Raw genomic sequence first — 23,745 nt, forward strand, 5'->3', positions numbered from 1 at the left:
GTATCCTCTGCTTCCGCCTATTAAGCCTGCATCTGCTAGAGCCACCACTTCTTCGAAATAATCTGATATATTTTTTTAATCTTCTCCATGGACACTCGACTTTAAACCCAGCAACAGGAACCTGTGTCTGGAAGCTTCAGGTCTCAGTAAAAAAATGGAGAATCTGTTTACCGATGGATTGGCGAAAACTAAAGATTTAATAATATTATTATTCAAAATATGACATATACTTTCATGGACCATGGTTTTAACAATGGAAGATCATCAACTGGCAAAAAGCAAGATGTCGGAACCCGCCCAGGAAATGACCGTTGTGAAACAGGCTACCTACCATAAGGAAATTATCAAATGCTCAAAGACAATGGCGATCGATTGTATTTAAAAGCGTGACACAGACACCACAGGACTTTATCTACTTATATACATTGATATGTTGATAATTATTTGCTTGTTAATAAATATTGTTAATCATTTTACCAAGTCTTTGTAATATCTATGTATAAATACTATTCTATTTTCTAGCCGAGAGATTATAAGTAATCGACATTTAGCCCGAAAATGCACTTTTAACTTTTTTCATGGACATGGAAAAAGACTTACCAAAATCAAAACAGAATTGGACGCCAGTAGTATCATGAAAGTGAGCTTTGAGTCACGAGACATGTACAGTGGACCCTCGATAATCCGAACACCTTCGTCCCCAGTCCAAACCGTCCGGATTACGTGTATTACTTATGTGAACACATATTTATGTTGGATTTGGGGATAACAATTTTGTGAAACATTTTTTTCGGATATGGAACCAGCTCAACTCGTGAGGGGTCGTCTTGAAATATTTGAAGGACGTTCCGAATTTTGACTCGTATTGTTCACAATAAAATATATTGCATTCTTCATTCATTTGGATGATTTAACCATTATCAGAACTCTTTTGGGTCGTCAGAACGTCATTTGTTACCATCTTAATTCTTTCCAAAATGTGTACATATGAGACTAATTTTGAATGGCAACTTTATAATTTCACTCATGCTCGCTGGCAATGAACAACTGATTGGGTGTTGAACCATGACACACTAATTTTAACTGACATGTGAAATCCATTCCGGGCGTGGTTTACGTTTTTATATATGGCATGTTGCATAGCAAACGATGTTGAAATTGATATGAAATGTATCAGAATTTACGTCAGCGTGGTGTATACTTGTTTATCGTTATTGCGGCAGATATGTCTAGCTTTATCAATAGGGGACTCTTCATCAATTAAAATGAAATTCAATGAAAATTAACGTACCCGAATTTGATTAAAACCATTTTTCATTCCGCTTTGACTTTAAACATATTGTATTGCCAATTCAATTGTGACAAAGGATTAGGCACAAGTTTTTTTTCAACCTATGGACGCCCTCTCCCAACCTACAAATATATTACATGAAATCATTGAGATAGCATCATTGGCATAAACATAAAGTAGATATATAGATTATTTTACATAGACACAGGTATGCAAGAAAGAGTATAAGAATACATATCAAGATCTATTCATCCCGATGTATAACTTTTCGCACATGCAATTTTTTTCGCACTAAGGTCCGGATAAAATCATAGTTTTTTCGGCAAGCAGGATCGTCCAGTATGAGTTTAAATCTTTTATATAAATGTATTCAATTCCTAGATAAAACAACAACATATGATTGCAGAAACTGAACGTGCCGAATTAGGGTGACTAATTATAATTTAGGCAACCTAAACTTAATTTAATTAGATAAAATGCTACGATGACAAGCCGATTCACGTTATAATGTGGATCTTAAAGTATATTATAAAAATAAGACACATCTTATTCAAATATTGATGAAATATCATATAGACATCTACATGTATCAAACATTTTATTAATTCTCTGTGTTTATGTCATGAGATATCAGGTTGTTTTTTTTTTAATAATTTTGTAATTTCAATAACATGAATATCTTGTATTTAAGATAATTTCTATTTGATATATCATCAGAGACCTATATCAATTTAGTATATATGTCTCTGTATCATGTAGAAAATGTACGATTGTATGATTTCAAGTCCCGTAAAAAGAATTATTTATCATTTATCCTGATTCCTGTGCTGGAAATAAACTTAATTTAAACATACTTTATGTTGGTTTACTTTGCGTTTAAACGACAAATTTCGCGAAATCCTTTATAAGATTTTAGTGACTACAAAAATGCTTTCGAACTATTATCTTTGAATCATTCCATATTGCAATAGTACAGCACGGATGTGTATAATATATCAGGCGGTCCTTTTCCTGACTTTCGGGACTGCAAATAGTAAAACTTCACAATCTTAATCATATATGCGTTTGAATGGCAAGTAGCGTGAGGTCAAGCGTCTAGGAAACGATAGCTTTTGAAGCGTATTTGAAACGCATTGTATGCGCCATTTTTGGGAATCTTACATGGTGAAACAATCCATGTAATCATGAATTTAGTAAGGTATGAATGCAAAATTGCAACATTTTAACAACAAATGTAATGTTTGATGATTATATCCAGATGATTATTTTATATGTTAGAACGACATTTATTTTGTAAACGTCATTTTAATCAAGCCGGTGTCCGTTGTTTACATTTCGTTGACGATATAGGACCAGGTAGCAGTTTTCATATTCAAGTTATATTCTTTGTAATTTTGTTGTCGCTTTACGCAGTATGTTGTTGACTAGATCAATGTATTTCTTCATGTGGATTACTTTAATTCTTGAAATTGTACAGATTTAATGTTTTTGTTTACGTTACCGGCTGCATATAACGTACAATGTACGTAGAATCGTATCCGATATGTGATTTGTCGTAACAATCACCACAATGTCTTTTAAAAAATCACGCTTCCTATACTGTGATTCGTTTAAAATGTTCTTTAGTCTACATGTAAACGTTGATTTTAGAAGGAATGACATTTTGTGATCCGAGAGACTGCATGCGATTATTTGTGAAAATGATAAAAGAGAAATTAAAATCAGAAATAAAGTAGCTTCCTCATTGAATGTTGGTAGTTATACGTATACGGGGTTCAAGTTTATATGGGGATGCACGCCTATGGGCGCAAGTAATATAAGAGTTAAAAACAGTTCAAATGTTTTTTTTTATTATTATTAGCAGTTAAAATAATATAAGGGTGTGTTTGACATAGTGTTTGTTTATATTACGAGGACTTCGAATTCAAGGACTGGATGTGGTATCTGTGCCCTGATCATGAAGTCCTCTGGTTTGGTGTATTGTACTGCCGCTACCGGGAGGAGGTTCATAATTGATTGTGTGTTGGAAGAAGGCGAATTAATATGTCTTTAGTAGCAGATATGTGCTTGAATGTATAGGACAGTGCTTCGTCTCATCTTTTTCTGGAGTCCGTGGTGGGGAGGTTTTTTTTTACCGTAGTCTATATATGGCTGCATGTTTGTGAATGGTTTTATAAAATAGTTCGAGTCTTGTTTGTGTAACAGGAGCATGTCGGGCCCAGTTTGCATACGTCAAACTGCACCAGACTCGCCCTTTTGGACCACCAACCCAGGTTCGATGGGCAACTTGTACAAACACCTTGAACTACAGTTAATTATATAACAATTCATTAATCAAAAAGGAAGACCGGCCAATACTGATATCAGCATGCCCCATCACGTACGCATCAAAATTAGTATGCACATACAAAGTTTTGATAACAGGGGTACAATGCACGCACGTAATATCAGGTATAAAAACTAAAATTATAAACAGTCGACAGAAGAAAGTACGATAAGATACAGTACAACACATTATGAATTGTTTTCGATCATTCTCGCAATGTTTTATCAGCCACAATTGCTTCCGGTTCCGGCGAATCCTGCATTTCGATTGGCTGATATATATATGGCGACCCACATATCTCGGTTATTTCCTAACCTGAATAATGTTACGCTGCATCACATCTAGGTCGCAATCTTTCGCAATCATATGTTACGATCGTACAGCGTGACATCATTCCCGTTTACGCTAAAGTTAACATGGCTACATCAAAACATCGATCTTTTCAACTATTTATTTATGCATTTTTGCCTGTACCCGTTGATTTCAGCCTGTACCCCTGAAATTTTCTGTAGAGGGGTACACTTTACCCCTGATAAGAAAAATTAATGGGGCATGCTGTGATATGTATATAATGATCATATAAACAGGATCAATTTCAGATGTACATGAATGTATACAAGAGGTCTTCAATTATAAATGTGAAAAGAAATGTCCACTTAAATTATGTACTATAATACAAGGCTAGACTCGATAGCATCCTGTACATAATGTTGAAAATAACTAAACATGTGCATGTACAACAGCGAGTTTGTCTACTATAGATATATATGGTAGCAGAAAATGAAGCATGACACTTTTGACTCCATGCTAAATTCTTTTTTTTTCTTTTTCAAAAAGCTACAATGAGTACATAGTGCTTACCTAAAGATGTTTTCAATGTGACTGATAACAAATATTTATTTTGTATATTTTCAGATTTTTGATGAAACTCAGTCATGAAACGGTGACGATAGAGCTGAAAAATGGAACACAAGTCCACGGCACCATAACAGGCAGGTTCACAATGTCAATATGTAGTGGTTACCTGTTCTTATAATGATGCGATATCGGTTCATAAAGATTCATTATTAGTTGACATTTCAAACATGCACTTTACCAACTGATCGTTACTGTGTATAGTTTGCATTTAGATTTAACCATTTTTTATGTCCATCATACAAAATCTGAAAGGGATGTATATACGTAGTATGCACGAGATGTCAATTTTAGATAGAGGGTATTTTTGGTAAATTTGATCATCCATTAGAAGCAAATTTTCAGAAGTACTTTATTCAGCAAATTTTCGAAAATTTTGAATTTTTTCAGATACCAGCAATATTTTATTCCCTTTTCAATCATTGTACAAGCTTAGTGTTTATATTAATTCGTTAATTCCTTTCTCATAAGTTATCATGATGACATGTTAATGAACACTAATGAATATTGTGTCAATTTAACCTGAGATACAATCTGATACATGCATCTAATCTTTATACTGCTGGTTCCAGGTGTAGACATCAGTATGAACACACATTTAAAAGCTGTGAAAATGACACTCAAGAACAAAGACCCAGTACAGATCGACTCTCTGAGTATTCGTGGAAACAATGTGCGTTACTTCATCCTCCCCGACAGCCTTCCCTTAGACACTCTTCTCATTGACGACACACCCAAGACCAAGGCAAAGAAGAGCAGGGAAGCTGGTAAGGAAATTCATCATTTCCAGCTGGAAGCTATTCTACATAGAACAAATTTGGCTGTTGCAGATTATGTTTGTTCTGATCACTTCATAGTTCAAAGGAGACTTTTTAAATTAATTTAAAAGGTGGACAAATGTTGAAGCTAAAGTTTTAAATTGTTTTCTTCAGTTGAATGATACCTTGAACATTTTAGCTGAATAGTTATATACAGTAATTGAAACATGATTGGACCGTTTTGACAAAATTTTGTGGGACTGCAAAAAAATAATGAAAATGCCATATATGTAATAGTGTAATATGAGTGGCTTATTAAAATTCTACATTGTGTTTTAGGTGGCATGAGCCGTGGACGTGGTCGTGGACGTGGAGGCGGCCGTGGAAGGGGAGGCGGTGGCCGTGGAGGCAGGGGGCGTGGTCGCAGGTAGACGACGGCATTCCATCAGTGTTTTCCAACTGGAGAATGTCATCACTTCATTGCAATATGTGTTGTATGTGATCTTTGTGGAGATGGACAGACTATTGACTAGATTATACAAATCTCCACAGGAAAAATGTTATAGTTTGTCAAGGTGCTACTAATCTGGGAAAAGCTTGACAACATTTCTAATGGAACTGTTTACTTGTTAGGGTTTCTATCCAGGTTAGTTGTTGTGCATTATACTGGATGGCAGAATAACAAATTTGTGTAGGCTTTGAGGGCTTTAATGCATAACTTCATTCTTGTATCCGATTACGTTTTTGAAAAAAAAAGATATACAACTTTTAATTATGAGATCAAGTTCTGGGGGTAGAACCTCATTTAAAGTACACCATAGATATTTTGATTAATTAACAATAAAAAACCCGCAGGTTGATAAACGGAAAGCACAACAGCATTGACTATCTGTGAATTCAAAATGTTTTGGATTACGGATGGAACTGAAGTGATGTCTGGAGGCAAAAAAGGTGAACCATCTGTAACAGCCGAGTCAAATTCAGAATAATTTTCAGATGGATCAGTGATCAGTGGGTTTAATGTAGACCCGAAGATTTTATAGTGACTTCAGAAATCCCAGTGACAGTACAGACTGTGATTGGAATCACGTTAAACATTCTACATCCACATGTATCATGTTTTTCAGTTCATCTTCATCTTAATGTCATTGTTTCATGATAATAAATCATATAAATTTCAAAGTTAATTTCAGTGTTTTTCATCTGTCAATACCATAAATAGTTCATTGGTAATTATAATGGTACACAAGTGAACGAGTCCCAATGCAAAAAGCTTTCAAACTATGAGCATAGATTCTTGTTTTAAGATTAGATGGATAAAACAAGTTTCTGTAACTTTAAAGTTGGCAAATTAAAGATCATTTCTTTACACCAATGGCAATATAGTGGATGCAATTTCTTGAAAATTAAAAATATATATCGTGCAAGATATTCTATTGACCTTGAAAGATGATCAAGGTTCATCTGGTTGGGTATACAGTACGTACTTGCTTTAAGGTAGACGTTGACTAGTTGAACTAAGAATACACTTTAAGTACCCTCTGGTGATTGACCCTTCACTTAAACAAGGCATTTAAAAAATTTGCATTGCCAGTGTACATGTGTACCAAGTATTGTGGCTGTAGATCTAGACATGTTTTTCAACACACATGTACATGGTTTTTAGCTCACCCGAAGGGCAAGTGAGCTTATGCCGTGGTGCGGCGTCCGTCGTCCGGCCGTCTGGCGTCAACTTTTTCATTTAAACAACTTTTTCTCAATAACCAAGAGGCCCAAGGACTTGATATTGGGCCTGCAGCATGCTGGGGTGAAGGGCTACCAAGTTTGTTCAAATGAATGACCTTGACCTTCATTCAAGGTCACAGGGGTCAAATAGGCTATAATCTTCAAACGACTTCTTCTCAATAACCAAGAGGCCCAGGGACTTGATATTGGGCCTTTAGCATGCTGGGGTGAAGGGCTACAAAGTTTGTTCAAATAAATGACCTTGACCTTATTCAAGGTCACAGGGGTCAAATAGGCTATAATCTTCAAACGACTTCTCAATAACCAAGAGGCCAAGGGACTTGATATTGGGCCTGTAGTATGCTTGGGTGAAGGGCTACCAAGTTTGTTCAAATAAATGACCTTGACCTTCATTCAAGGTCACAGGGGTCAAATAGGCTATACTCTTCAAACAACTTCTTCTGAATAACCAAGAGGCACAGGGACTTGATATTGGGCCTGTAGCATGCTGGGGTGAAGGGCTACCAAGTTTGTTCAAATAAATGACCTTGACCTTCATTCAAGGTCACATTGGTCAAATAGGCTATAATCTTCAAACAACTTCTTCTGAATAACCAAGAGGCCCAGGGACTTGATATTGGGCTTGTAGCATGCTGGGATGAAGGACTACCAAGTTTGTTCAAATAGATGACCTTGACCTTCATTCAAGGTCACAGGGGTCAAATAGGCTATAATCTTCAAATCACTTCTTCTCAATAACCAAGAAGCCAAGGGACTTGATATTTGGCCTGTTTGTAGCATGCTCAGAGCTAAGAGTCACCAAGATCCGATCTTAGGCCAATAGAATACTGGAATGAAGGACTAGAAAATATATTGACATGAATAAACCTAGCTTACTCTGATATTTGAATAAAGTTGTTATCTGAATCAGCATAGTATCTGTAGAAATGACCTCAATCAACTGCAAATTTGCTGTAGAGCCAGGTGAGCGATACAGGCCCATTGGGCCTCTTGTTTTTGACTATCTTGAAATATATCTTAAATCTGTTGAGTCTAAAGATCTTTCCTAGGACTCTAAGGTACCTAGTCCTGGCTTTCAGCATCCTTACAAAATTGTAGGTCATCAGTTTCATTCATTTTGTTGGTTACAGACCTAAACTCCTGTCAAAGTAATCACAAGTCCGGTATATATGCTTGCTTCCATACATGTTTGATACATCAAGAGCAAATCCCCTGCTGGCCAAATACACTTCTGACCTTTCACCCATTACAAAATGATTCATGAAGGGACATCAAATATATTATAAAATTATTTTCTATTTTCAAAAATGATTTGGCTTTAGCACAACAATTGTTCAAATCATGAATGAAAATGAAAAGTGCATGTGCTGTTTATGCAAGTGTGGTTATTAGGTTTCATGCCCCGTCGAACCGACATATCGGTTATAGAGGAGGGCAGGACCACACTATCTGTTCAACATCCCGAGTAAATATACTGATGGACCAACTAACTTAACCAGAATTAGAAGCTTAAATTTGATAAAAAATTATTATTCAACCAGTATTTTTGGAGTTATGTCCCTTTAGGTATATATATAGTGTACAGTGTACACTTAATATTTTAATAATAATTACATTTATATATTGCTGATATTAGAAAATTATCAAGAACTACTGACAGATCAGGGGTGTTAAAACATTTTCCTTATCACAAGCCAAGGGCTAGTAGACGCCCACAATCTACTGGCCCGAATTAACAAAAAAAATATTAAACATATTCAGAAAGGCTCTGTATGATAAATTTTCATACATTTGGCATGTCTACCAGTTTCCATTTGAAGAAAGAATTTTCTTTTGTCCATAATATTTCCCAAACCCCAGTGTCTCGCATCTGAAAATCTGTACAGATTCAAAACAAATATGTCTGCCAGCATGCATGGCTTTAATTTGTTATGGACTTTTTGGGAGATGGATTACAGTTCTTATCCAGCATTATTATGTAAAAACTTAATATTTCGGTAACGAAAACTGCCTATTCTGTGGTGTGACATTTTTGTATAAACTTTCTAAGTACAGTAATTTATAATTATGTTGCAAATACTTAAACTTATAATTAGCAACCATTACATGTGAAAAACTTTGATAATCATTAATATTGTGACAACAGGGAACTTGTATGGTCAATTTTGCTCCATATTATTCTCATTTATACCTAGGTAAGGTTATTGCTGATACTTTTAAGCTTTTAAGGAGTATTTTGGTCACCCCTTAACGTCATGGGCAAGTCACAAGCCCAGGGCTAGTATGTGTATGACATTGGCCCAAGCTGAACATTCAGTAGCCCCTGGTGTCGGGCGATTAGATTTTTACACCCCTACAGATTAACAGCAAACTTTAAAAGAATCTTATATAATCAATTACCATAAACAAACATAGCTGTTGATAGGATGTTAATACAAAACCAAACCAATTAAAGAGAAGACGTGTTTAAAAGCCATTCTATTGGACCTCTAACTCGAGATTCATTTGAATGTTATTAGACAACATACATTGTTCTACACTGGGGTTCAATTGATAATAAAGGGCCCTGGTAGATGGAATTCTATAATAAAAAACACCAAAGTTTACACAAAATAGCACTTTATTTTCTCTTATCATATGTGTCATATTTTGTAAACAATACATTTCTGACTTCTAGTACATACCACAAGTTTTACTTGATATCAACAACTATGAAGTAGACAGGACTTAAACCTGTTTATACATGTACATATATCTGGTATATTTATGCTTCTAGTTCAACAGGATTTCATTTCTATAAAAGATACTCATATTGAAGATGGATGCTTCAGAGAATTGTGATTGGATGATTTGTTATGTTGTCCAATTCTTTACTTCATGAAGGCCAAAACAATCTAGGCAAATCCAAGAATTTTGCACATGTTCAGTATTTTGAATAAAGATAATTCTAGATTGTTATACACTGATAATATTTACAACAATCTACATGTTTACTTTGGAAACTTTTGAGATTTCCATGGTAACATAAGTAATTCCATAAAGCTATCACTTATAAATAAAACTGCAATAACATGTGTATAAGAATTTGGAAGCTGCAAATTTAACTTCATATTTCATTGTAACGCTGCAAAAATAAAGCTAAGTCGCAGTTGATATGTTTACTACATGCAAAAATTGCAGAATTTAAAAATGGCATTGAGAATATATACCAACTTGAAGGAAAGTCTCTCAGGTGTAAAAATCTACAACAAGCAGGCTGAATAAAGAAAATCTTAAAGTCTATAAAACAACTGACACCACTGGCAGTATTGGTTGAATTAGAAAATATACATCGTCGGAAACCCACGGTTGATTGCACTACGCTACACTTATCACCGAGTGACAAGTGAAGCGTAGCGTAGTGCAATCAACCGTGGGTTTCCGACGATGGAAAACATATATCAGAAGAATGACTTCAGTTATCAGCCAAGCCGCATGGACTTTGTAAGGAATCCAAATACACAGTATGTACACATGTATAATATATATACATTTCACATGTATAATTATGTGTACATGGACATCAGTCTATATACACATATACAAGTGTACATAGCTATAGACAGCAGGTAGAAAATTTGTGCTATGTCCTGTTCATAATTATTAACATTCTGAATTTTTATTAAGATAAAGCAATTTAAAGTTGTTGTTTTTTCCAAATAAACCAATTTAAAGTTTTTTTTTTTAATTTAGTATTAAACAAGTACTTCACATGAGTATTTATCTTTTGTTTCAATACAAAAAAGAAAAACTACTAAAAATACTAGATAAAATATAGCTATAGTAATCCAATTGACAGTGGATATATGTAGATCGGCATACTGAATTTCTGTTGTTTTGAAAATGAATTATGGTATTTTGACCCCGTTTCATTTCACCATGCTTCAAAATACCATACCACACCGGTACTAAAACTTTGCACAATGTACTTACTCAAAATAAAAACATGTTATATCACACACTCAATAAAAAACCCAATAGTATTACATGTAATACATTAACATTATGCCATGCTAATTGCTTTGCCTTAAATAAAGTACAACACCAATACATAATGATTATTAGGAACATTACATAACAGAAACATTACACAAAGAACAAAATGACATTATCAGGATAATTACATTAACAGTAACATTACATTATCAGAAACATTACATTAACAGTAAATTACATTATCAGGAACATTACATTAACAGTAAGTTACATTATTAGAAACATTACATTAACAGTAACTTACATTAACAGTAAATTACATTATCAGGAACATTACATTAACAGGAAAATACATTATCAGAAACATTACATAAACAGTAAGTTACATTATCAGAAACATTACATTATCAAGAATAAATGAACAGTCACATTACATTCTTAGTAACAAAATATTAAAATGACAGAAACAAGTTGCCAGAAGACAACAGCTCGCAGAGTTTGTTGAAATTCAGAATTCATCTTTTTCAAAAGGTCACAGGTAAATTTGAGCAGGTCTACAAATGTAGTACCAATAGAAAGGTCCTATTAAAAGGAACACAAATGTGAAATACCTAAACTTTATTCTCATTACTCCTGACACTGTTCTGGTTTGATACACATATAAACTTTAACCCAGCTGTCTACAGACAAAGCCGGCACCAGCGGTATATCAATAGCTCCCCTAGACTGCTTTTGGGCGAGCTAATAATGAACATCCTCTGACATGTAAATAAGTATATATAGTCAGCAAATACGACTAGAACAATGCATAACTCGTCAGTTTAAATTCTAATACCTGGTATGAATACCTGGTAAGCTGATATGTGTTGAACAAATGAATACAACATTTATTTGATATCTTCAAACAAGATATAAATACTAATAAGTTAAGTTAATACTGTTTTATGACTAATTCTTGTGAGAGAAAAAAAATTGTGGCAGAGATCATTGAAACAGGTTTGATGGAGCAATAAGGCAATGTGTTCTGACTGAGAATAAGTACTTTTAAATTACAATCATGAATTGGGAAAAAGGTGTTTTACATTACTGTATCTATTCACAAATAAGCCCCTACCCACAAAATAAGTCTGTACCCACAAAAAAGACCCTACTCACAAATAAGCCCATATCACAAATAAGCATCTGCACACAAACAAGTCCCTTCTTCATTTTTACAGAATCAATAATTTTAATAAGGCTTCCTCAAACTTTAATGCTTAAATAAATACAGAACTAACTTTTACACGTGGCGAGGGGGCTTATATGAGGATAAAAACTATACTAAAACTTTACACGTGGCGAGGGGGCTTATTTGAGGATAAATACCATACTTAAGTTTTACATTTTGCGAGGGGGCTTATTTGAGGATAAAAACTATACTAAAGTTTTCCACTAAGGGAGGGGGCTTATTTAAGGATAAATCCATACTAAAACTTAACACTAGGCGAGGGGGCTTACTAAAATCTTACACTAGGCGAGGGGGCTTATTTGAGGATAAAAACTATACTAAAACTTTACACTAGGCGAGGGGGCTTATTTGAGGATAAATACCATACAAAAATTTTATATTAAGAAAGGGGTCTTATTTGAGAATAAATATGGTAAGAAGGTAAACAATGTTACTGTTGGTTGTAGATTTTCTACATTCACATACTGTTTGTTTGGTAATATTAGTGGAGGATTTATTGTTGTTATATTTACGGCCATAACAGTAAATATAGTGTGAAAAATAAATGAGTTAATATATATGATACATGTCCAAAAAAATAAATATAAGTGTTTAATGCAATATGTTGATAAGGTGTGGTTGCACAAATTTTATGTATGTAATACCCGTGAACTCGGTCTGACACAGACAACCAACCGCAAAATATTAGCTCCATGAAATCTAACAAATACAAAGTACCTACAGATGCTTGACTTAGTACCACGGTATAGCTGTCTACATACATGCTGATCAGTATATTGCTAAATATGAGATCGAAGCATGGAGGAAAAGATGACATTTGCATGTGTGTATATAAACAGTACTTGAAGTACCTGTAATATGACAATTCACAAACACCTTGCATCATCAACTATTGCTACAAAATGTACCAACTATCACAAGACAATGTTTTTCTTTTTCTCAAAGCGTAAACTTTTAATATTGTGAACAATTTTTGGATTTGATTTTTAAAAAGAATTGTTATACTGAACATAATAGGAGGGTATATATAAGAGAATATAAGAGATTCAACATAATCAGGGATATAAGAGATTCTAAATAATCAGGGATATAAGAGATTCAAAATAATCAGGGATATAAGAGATTCTAAAATGATCAGAGGAAATAAGGGATCGATTCCAGCATTATCAGAAGAACTACGAGATTCTAACATATCGGGAGGGAATAAGAGATTCATTTCATGAGACATTTTTCATAATGAGCTGATATAGTCATAATCAGCAAATTATAGTCCAAATACTGTGTCATTATCAATGTCAAATGCCGAATGTTTGGTTTGGGTGCTGCAGTTAAACAAATCACATATAGTTGTTGCTCGACACAAATCAGTCATACATTGGTCACCATAGCTGTCGGACATTGATCACCACGGCTGTCAGCATCGGTCCAGACACATACAGCTGTTGGTCATCGGTCTCCACCACTGCAGGTCACCAGTCAACACTGTTGGTGGACATTGGTCACCACCGCTTAGGAGACATCAGTCACCACTGTGGACAGACACCGGTCACCACTGTGGACAGACATCAGTCTCTATCATTGGCGGATGTTGGTCACCATTGTTAGCAGATATCCTGATCAGTCACCATTTTAAGTAGGTGTCTGTCACCATTACTGGCAGACAACAGTCACGACGACTGCCGATCACAGGTCACCAAGTCTGTTACACTCTGGTCACAGACAGGTCACCAATGCTGTCGGACACTGGTCATCACTATTGCCATACACTGACAAGCCACTCACACACTGGTCACTACCGCTGTGTGACCTGGTCACTACTGAAGCGAAAAATCATTTACAACTGTAGCCAGACACTAATAAAACCTAACACAGCATGGCAAGACCGGACACATGGTAGAGTAGACTGGTTATCGCTTCCCACCGAACAGATTAGCCTGTAAAAGTTCACGACCCTGTAGACTTTGTTTAGCTGTAGTTTGATACACTTTTCTGTATTTACTGATGTGTGGTCCCCACTCCAATGTCGGCTGTGTTAATTTCCATATACGCTGGAAGATAAATCATACCAAATTGTAAACGAAATAAATTTAATCAAATATCAGAAAATATATCACTTTAGATATAAAATTTGAAAAAATTGCAAATTTTCTTTGAAAACACATACACAGTTGTTTGGTATGTGTATATATGTAATTGACTTTACATTATTTCATCTAATTTAATTCAATATATAGTTGCTGCCCTGTAATTAACAATAAAACTACACAGACAACTGTCATCCACACAACTTTCTTTACTGTCTGAGGAGGTGTGAATCATAATAAATGCAGAACAGATTCAATATCTAGAAGAACTACAAGGAATCAGATATCAGATGAGAGAAAATACTTCTGATAGCAAAGTTTCATTGGCATATATCTCAAACTTTAGTTGATAACTAAAAGGTAAATGTAGCACACTCAAATATGACAGTAAAAAGCTTGGAAAATTGTTAGGATAAATTAATCAGGGGCCATAACTCTCTCTCGAAAATTGAAAAAATAACAAGGGGGCTAAGGCCCTTAACAGTCATTTGACAATTGAGTCATTAGTATATTGAAAGCAAAATTACAGTAAAGTTCCCTTTTAGGGGCCAAACCACTTGGGGCCTCATGGATCACACCAGCCTCATTTATATGAAATATGATTGGTCTCCTCCAAAGATGTTATTTGGATGTAGTGCATCCAACAGTTAAGGAGGAGTAGGCAAAAATTCACCAAAGTTCTCCTTTAGGGGCCCCACCACTTGGCCAAAGTTATCATTAATTCAGGCACAATCCGTCGTAAACATACTTACATTTATTATTGGCCCTTTAGCCTGGGCTATTTGTGTTGCCATGAGAACAGGAACTGGAATTATGGGAATGACAGACATTAAAAGGCCAATTGCTCGAGCGAATCCCGGGTAACTATAACCTTCGTAAGTAGGGGGCTGGTAGTTTATCATCGTTGCTGTGAATGCGATCTGAAAAAAATAAATTTAATATATAAAATTTTTGAATTAAATACAAAATGTACACACATATCTGTATAATCAGGAGACTGGGTCAGTCTAGGAATATTTTCAAAATCTAGAGTCAGTATTTTTAGTTCCATTCAACGATTTACCACTCGTATTAATCCTTAATTCCTTCCATATACTGTGTACATATGAATAAGAGCGTTCAATTGAAAACTGATAGTGGGTGAAGCAAATTATGAGAACAATGCCCTGAAGTGTTTATCATTTTGATGAAACTTTGGTTTGGTTTATTTTGTTTAACGTCCTATTAACAGCCAGGGTCATTTAAGGACGTGCCACATTTTGGAGGTGGAGGAAAGGCTGTAGAACCAAAGAAAAACCACAGACCTACGGTCAGTACTTGGCAACTGCCCCACTTAAGTGTCGGGACACATTAACCACTCGTCCACCGCGCCCCTTTTTGATGAAACTAAATACAACTGCATGATAATATATATACCATCTATATACCAGTATCTAGGCATGCCACCTTTATACCAGTATCTAGGTATACCACCTTTATACCAGTATCTAGGTATACCACCTATATATCAGTATCTAGGTATACCACCTATATACCAGTATCTAGGTATACCACCTATATACCAGTATCTAGGTATACCACCTTTATACCAGTATCTAGGTATACCACCTATATACCAGTATCTAGGTATACCACCTATATACCAATATCTAGGCATACCACCTATATATCAGTATCTAGGTATACCACCTTTATACCAGTATCTAGGCATACCACCTATATATCAGTATCTAGGTATACCACCTTTATACCAGTATCTAGGTATACCACCTATATATCAGTATCTAGGCATACCACCTATATATCAGTATCTAGGTATACCACCTATATACCAGTATCTAGGTATACCACCTTTATACCAGTATCTAGGTATACCACCTATATATCAGTATCTAGGTATACCACCTATATATCAGTATCTTGGTATACCACCTTTATATCAGTATCTAGGTATACCACCTTTATATCAGTATCTAGGTATACCACCTATATACCAATATCTAGGTATACCACCTATATATCAGTATCTAGGTATACCACCTATATACCAATATCTAGGTATACCACCTATATATCAGTATCTAGGTATACCACCTTTATATCAGTATCTAGGTATACCACCTATATATCAGTATCTAGGTATACCACCTATATACCAGTATCTAGGTATACCACCTATATATCAGTATCTAGGTATACCACCTATATACCAGTATCTAGGTATACCACCTATATACCAGTATCTAGGTATACCACCTATATATCAGTATCTAGGTATACCACCTATATACCAGTATCTAGGTATACCACCTATATACCAGTATCTAGGTATACCACCTACATATCAGTATCTAGGCATGCCACCTTTATATCAGTATCTAGGTATACCACCCATATACCAGTATCTAGGTATACCACCTATATATCAGTATCTAGGTATACCACCTTTATATCAGTGTCTAGGTATACCACCTTTATACCAGTATCTAGGTATACCACCTATATTCCAGTATCTAGGCATGCCACCTATATACCAGTATCTAGGTATACCACCTTTATATCAGTGTCTAGGTATACCACCTTTATACCAGTATCTAGGTATACCACCTATATTCCAGTATCTAGGCATGCCACCTATATACCAGTATCTAGGCATGCCACCTATATGCCAGTATCTAGACATGCCACATTTTTATCTAGGAGAACTTACCAGCATTATGAGGGGTGTAATGACACACCAACATATTCGGATTATAACAGGAACGGGACGACCCATCATAAGTTCTACATCTCTACTGAAACGGTCAGCCCCTACAAAACAAAACACATGTAGGTCAGGATTATACCAGACTGACCATTGTTCCTAGCATGTAGAGTGGATAGGTGAATCAAGAGTCGAACCCTTTGGTTTCGAAATGAATCTATAAAGGTAGAAAGCAAGAAAACTAAAGTTCTTTTCCTTACTACACAAATGAACACGTAATGATATAAATTAACCAATTATATACAACAACAAGTTATATATAACAATCATTTATAGATTATAAACACCTATACATCTAAAGGGAGATAATTTTTATACCCAAAGGGAGATAACTTGTATACTCAAAGGGAGATAATTTGTACACTCAAAGGGAGATCATTCATCCCCTTCCTGTATAAAGTTATACATGTAGTTTAATATAATTTGTTTGATCACAAAATATCTGGAATTTTCATGAAAGAGTTTATAGCAAAAAGAAAATCATTTATTTATGTGAAAAGGAAATGAAATAGAGAAATACAACGATAGTTATTGGATAGTTTGATTAAGAGGTGAATAATGATTTACCATAAAGCCATCCTACGATGATACACTCCAGGAAACAGGTGAGCATGACACACAGTGAGGCAGCATACCAGTCGACTAGCTGGAAGATGTACATCCCACCCTGTATAGGATACAAAGACGAGGAAAACATAAATTAATAAGTTAACTGAATGGTCATCGAAAGTACTGTATACATTGTTAGGATTTACCATTCACATATCAAACATACAAAAACATTGAGCAGTAATCTTATTATAAATCTTGTTGAAGTATCCTCTGGTATCATTCCTGTATTCATGGTGAATGCTCTAAAAAGTAAGACAGGCATAAACTCTGTAGATCTGGGGTGAACAGTAAGACAAGCATAAACTCTGTAGATCTGAGGTGAACAGTAAGACAAGCATAAATCCCTGTAGATCTGAGGTGAACAGTAAGACAAGCATAAATCCTGTAGATCTGAGGTGAACAGTAAGACAAGCATAAACTCTGTAGATCTGGGGTGAACAGTAAGACAAGCATAAATCCTGTAGATCTGGGGTGAACAGTAAGACAAGCATAAATCCCTGTAGATCTGGGGTGAACAGTAAGACAAGCATAAATCCTCTAGATCTGGGGTGAACAGTAAGACATGCAGAAACTCTGTAGATCTGGGGTGAACAGTAAGATGAGCATAAACTCTAGATCTGGGGTGGACAGTAAGACAAGCATAAATCTTCTAGATCTCGGGTGAACAGTAAGACAAGCATAAATCCCTGTAGATCTGAGGTGAACAGTAAGACAAGCATAAACTCTGTAGATCTGGGGTGAACAGTAAGACAAGCATAAATCCTGTAAATCTGGGGTGAACAGTAAGACAAGCATAAATCCTGTAAATCTGGGGTGAACAGTAAGACAAGCATAAATCCTGTAGATCTGGGGTGAACAGTAAGACAAGCATAAATCCTGTAGATCTGGGGTGAACAGTAAGACAAGCATAAACTCTGTAGATCTGGGGTGAACAGTAAGACAAGCGTAAATCCTCTAGATCTGGGGTGAACAGTAAGACAAGCATAAGTCCTCTAGATCTGGGGTGAACAGTAAGACAAGCATAAACTCTGTAGGTCTGGGATGAACAGTAAGACAAGCATAAACCCTCTAGATCTGGGGTGAACAGTAAGACAAGCATAAATCCTGTAGATCTGGGGTGAACAGTAAGACAAGCATAAATCCTCTAGATCTGGGGTGAACAGTAGGGCAGGATATAATGGTGAAGACCATAAGTTCTTTGCATAAAAATTGTGTAGATTTAAAGTGAACAGTAAGTGTGTGTATGTTGTACCTACATTTGTGGTAAATGGTAACCCTAGTATAAACAGCACCAGGGAAAGTGCGGCCGTCAGTAGGACCTTTCGCTTGCCGAGCAGACGAGGAAAAGCATCCACCAGCCCACTGGACACCGTCTCAAATGTACCAAACTGAAGGAATATATGAATCTCAGGTTATCTTCTTTTACAATTAGAAAATCAAACTTCACATCTGAAGCAGTCTAACCTTCCCGATTATCCTGATTTGCAAGTTTAATCAAAGATTTTATGATTATATTATAATATATATTGCTCATTGCAAAATTCAGCTTAATGGCTAAAACATGTCGTCTTGATCACATAGACACAATTTTTCTTTAATTGCATTGAACATTTTTGACCATCTTACATTTTTTGGAAAATTTTAAAATACATTTGAATAAAAACACATAATTTCAAGCTTAAAATTTCTCTAATTCTAGATTTAGTAAATTTTATTTGAAACCGACATATCACAGTTTCATTTCACATACCTGACTGTCAATGCCAAGGGCTAGTAACATGAGGAAGAACAGCACTGCCCAGAGTTGGGGGAGTGGTAACTTTGTTATAGCCTCGGGGTAGGCCACCAGTGCCAGGCCAGGTCCTACAAGTCAGAGTACAACTCGTTATTGTCTACATACAGTTAACGTTATGTATATTAGTAAGTAAAGCAACATCACACTATCTTATACTTATATTTACACTGATATGATTTTACCATGTGACATATGCTATAACTGAGACATTCATTTCCCTGAAACTACAGTATGAGGGCAACAACCCTGTGAAAACCCTTCTTGGGTCCCATTATGACGTCATAGAACTTCAGTACAAGGGCAACAATCTCCGGGTGATCCCTTAAAAATAACCCTGCCCAGGGAGACAATTCTGGATGGATCCCAACACAGAAGGCCATAATTATGCAATATACAATATGTATCATGTCACCCTTCCCGGCAACGCCAGTGCCATTTGGTTTGTTTTTGTTTAACGTCCTATTAACAGCCAGGGTCATTTAAGGACGTGCCAGGTTTTGAAGGTGGAGGAAAGCCGGAGTACCCGGAGAAAAACCACCGGCCTACAGTCAGTACCTGGCAACTGCCCCACGTAGGTTTCGAACTCGCAACCCAGAGGTGGAGGGCTAGTGTTAAAGTGTCGGGACACCTTAACCACTCGGCCACCGCGGCCCCTGTACAGGTGCCAGGCCAGGTCCTACAATACAAATATATTGTTAACAATTCATCCATCTACGGCTTATGTTAAGTAAAAATAACACAGGGACAACTTTGTTCAGGGGTAAACAATTTTGAGAAAATTTCCCACTAGCCATGGACTAGTCAGTGCCATGGAGCAGCAAGCCCTGACCTGAAAACCAATCACCTCGGGAGTCTGGCTAGTGGAACTGTACACCCTGTGTGTTACTCTATTGCAGTATGCAACATTCCTAGGGAGTACTAGATACACATGGTATGAATACATGTTGGTAACACAAAGTTATATATGTTATGGACAATTATGAATCAACATGAAAGTAGTACCATAACTATATAGTGGAGCATTTAGCAAGATTTCAAAAAAATCATCTATTAATCAAATATCAATTAGTAATGAGTAACAAAGTGTGTGAAGTATACAACAAACATTTAGTGAACAAAGGGCAACAACTCCATATAACGTAGAGGTTATACAATGCGAATGAAATACAAAGTCTAAGGTATGTATTGATGGACACATAGAGAACAAAGGGCCTTAACTCTGTAAAGAACAAATATATTGATGGACACATAGAGAACAAAGGGCCTTAACTCTGTAAAGAACAGGGTCGTAGATCATGATACAAACAAACCTGAGGTGGCCACTTCCTTGATCGGCAGTTTAGACTCGTACGCCATGTAGCCTAGTACGGAGAAAATCACAAATCCTCCGTAGAAACTTGTAAGAGCATCAGCCAAACTCCCAATGATGGCATCTCTGTAACAAACAATTTTCATAGCATGATGATGTCAATCTATAGGTGGTCGGGTGGCACAGTGGTAACACACTTGCCTTTCACCTAGGCGGCCAGGGTTCGATTCCCCGATCGGACGTGAAAAGGTTTTGGATCACATGACCGACCACGTGGGTTTTCCCCGGGTACTCTGATTTCCTCTCACAGTAAGACCCCTCGCTCGCTTCCATCCGGGGCAACAAGCCTGATTAATATCAGTTAATATAATTTGTTTCGCAATTGTTGTAAAACAATAAAATCTATATAATTTATGGTAGGTTCAAGGTTCTCCATGCTCTCATTTCTCACAAAACCAAATTTCACATCTTAGTCATTTTCATTTTCAAATTAATACGGTTTTAAATGCAATTATTGACTATCCATATAACAAAGTCTGTTTTTAGCCCACCATCATCAGAATGGTGATAAAAGGTGTTGTCACACTAATTTATAACATGAGTAGTACTGTGATTAATGATATTACCTGAGACAGTTATTTGTGAATTTGTTATAACTAGACATAGTTATAAGTCCGCCCCAGGCCGGACCGAGGGAGTAAAACACTTGTATTCCAGCCTCCAACCACACCTGTGAGAAACAAAATCACATGTTACCATAGAAACAAATCTCAATCTTTGATTGATCTACTACACAAAAGCATTTACCTGTATATACAAGAATTCCATGGAACATTACATGTCTCTGCTGTGATTTCTAAACTTTAGCAACTCAGGAGTGAATGCACAAAAAATCAGTTTATTTTTTTAAAGTACAATTATTGAAGGCCTTTACAAACTTCATCAAAATTTAAAATTTTCCTCCGAAACTTCTAAAAATCTCTTTTTTGAACTGATCTTAAGTTACATAATACATGATCTACCGACAGACCAAATTTTGCTGCCATACACTTTCTAAGAAATGGAGTGGCTACTTAATGTTTTAACGCTTTATTAATGTTTACACTCCTTCATGGTGCAGACACAAAATTATCAAAAATTCTTTAAAATCATTGTAAGATCAGAAAATGAAATGTGAATAAACTAGTTTATAGTAGCTTACTTGGAAGTCGAGGAGTCTTCTGAAGTCTGGGGTGAGATAGAAGAGGATACCATCGACTGCCCCTGGTAACAGTAGTCCACGGATCAGGAATATGGTCAACAATAAATACGGTAGGAGGGCAGTGACATATACAACCTAGGAAAGAAAATCATCAAATATATAAACTACGCCAGGACGGCAGTGACATATACAACCTAGGAAAGAAAACCATCAAATATATAAACTACGTCAGGACGGCAGTGACATATACAACCTAGGAAAGAAAATCATTTAAGGTATAAACTACGTCAGGAGGGCAGGGACATATACAACCTAGGAAAGAAAACCATCAAAGATATAAAATGTCTTTACTTACAAAGAACAGAATCACATGTTTTACATATAAAAAGGTAAAATTCTATTTTTAGCAACTATGACCTTGGATTCAGATGTTGGAAATGTGAACTGTCAAATATGATTTAGCTTTTAACACATATACATATACAATACAATTAGTCCATTGTAATTTTTCAGATTGACAATGTCAATTACTCATTCCAGGATACAAAACCTTCAAAAACTGGTGTATTACTGGGTGAGTTTGATTGTCCTGATCCACCTTTTACTATAGTAAGGCTGTTCCATCAAATGTGTTTACATATGCGAATAAATAACAACCAATCACTGCCGAGCTTTCAAATGAACCCATTGGTTGAGCCATAGTCGACTAGACATTTAAATAATAACTTCCTGTCTCTCTACACGTCCATTATATGTCACCAAAGTGAGTCCGTTCCTTCAATATTTCTTCCATAGTGTCATTATGGTTTCTGATTGAACTCGCTCATAATAACCAAGTTGGAAGCTGATTTCCTTTCCAACATTAGGTATCAATTTGGAACAAGCCCCTAATCAAATTTCCCCTTGGTTCAGTGCACTGATGTTATGAGCAATTAGAAAAAGTGCAACATTCACTTAATACATCTATAGGCCAATGAAAGTCAGAAGAAGCTCCGAGGGTAAAATTCACTTCATACATCTATAGGCCAATGTGAGTTGGAAGAAGCTCCGAGGATAAAATTCACTTCATACATCTATAGGCCAATGAGAGTTAGAAGAAGCTCCGAGGGTAAAATTCACTTAATACATCTATAGGCCAATGTGAGTCGGAAGAAGCTCCGAGGGTAAAATTCACTTCATACATCTATAGGCCAATGTAAGTCGGAAGAAGATCTGAGGATAAAATTCACTTCACACATCTATAGGCCAATGAGAGTCGGGAGAAGCTCGGATAAGAGCATAAGCTGTATGTTGGCAAAAATTGGTACAGTGGAACTTCGTTAACTCGAACTCGGATAACTCGAATACCCCGCTTAACTCGAAGTACCTCGCCGGTCCCGGCCGAATTCTCTCTTTATCTTAGTAAAAAAAAACTCGGATAATTCGAATTCGGATAACTCGAAAAACTCGGATAATACGAAGTAAAAATTTGGTCCCAACAATAAAAATCCTACTTGAAATGTTCGAATAACTCAAAGTATAATTTTCGTCGATCGGTGGCAAACGCCGACATTTTTTTAAGAGCTAAGTTCCGTTTGTAATACTGAACATATCGGCACTATTAACCTACATGCTATTATAAGTGTTTCATAAATTCATAAAAGAAATTGTCGGTTGAATCTTATAACAACAAGTCTTGGTGATAAAAAGTACTGCTTTACTTACATCAGGTAATTTTCCAAGGCGGTCGCCGATATCAGTA

At 35.9% G+C, this 23,745-nt stretch overlaps 2 protein-coding genes across 2 annotated transcripts in view; one reads left to right on the forward strand and one right to left on the reverse strand.

Annotated features, from left to right (window-relative positions):
- Positions 1-2,398: 2,398 nt before the first annotated feature.
- On the forward strand, positions 2,399-6,477 carry LOC117338353 (small nuclear ribonucleoprotein Sm D1-like). The gene is made up of 4 exons (XM_033899678.1): positions 2,399-2,489; positions 4,533-4,609; positions 5,105-5,299; positions 5,630-6,477. Exons 1-4 carry the CDS (start codon positions 2,476-2,478, stop codon positions 5,719-5,721), a joined length of 378 nt encoding a protein of 125 aa, XP_033755569.1. The 5' UTR covers positions 2,399-2,475; the 3' UTR covers positions 5,722-6,477.
- A 3,161-nt stretch (positions 6,478-9,638) lies between these two features.
- The window catches only part of LOC117338354 (sodium- and chloride-dependent GABA transporter 1-like), a 41,518-nt gene continuing 27,411 nt past the window's right edge, over positions 9,639-23,745 (reverse strand). The window contains exons 7-15 of the mRNA XM_033899679.1: positions 22,005-22,139; positions 21,430-21,533; positions 20,805-20,929; positions 19,450-19,562; positions 18,956-19,087; positions 17,655-17,754; positions 17,034-17,134; positions 15,076-15,243; positions 9,639-14,287 (exon numbers count right to left, since the gene is read on the reverse strand). Of these exons, the coding sequence (XP_033755570.1) occupies positions 14,147-14,287; positions 15,076-15,243; positions 17,034-17,134; positions 17,655-17,754; positions 18,956-19,087; positions 19,450-19,562; positions 20,805-20,929; positions 21,430-21,533; positions 22,005-22,139 (1,119 nt within the window). The 3' untranslated portion in view covers positions 9,639-14,146. The remainder of the gene's footprint in view (positions 14,288-15,075; positions 15,244-17,033; positions 17,135-17,654; positions 17,755-18,955; positions 19,088-19,449; positions 19,563-20,804; positions 20,930-21,429; positions 21,534-22,004; positions 22,140-23,745) is intronic.

Source organism: Pecten maximus, chromosome 11 (assembly GCF_902652985.1).
Source record: "Pecten maximus chromosome 11, xPecMax1.1, whole genome shotgun sequence".
NCBI lineage: Eukaryota > Metazoa > Mollusca > Bivalvia > Pectinida > Pectinidae > Pecten > Pecten maximus.

Bases quoted from the DNA above. Each gene is read 5' to 3' on its own strand.
- LOC117338353 (XM_033899678.1), top strand. The intron at 4,610-5,104 runs GCAGGTTCACAA...TGCTGGTTCCAG, and splicing joins AGTCCACGGCACCATAACAG to GTGTAGACATCAGTATGAAC. The intron at 5,300-5,629 runs GTAAGGAAATTC...ATTGTGTTTTAG, and splicing joins AAAGAAGAGCAGGGAAGCTG to GTGGCATGAGCCGTGGACGT.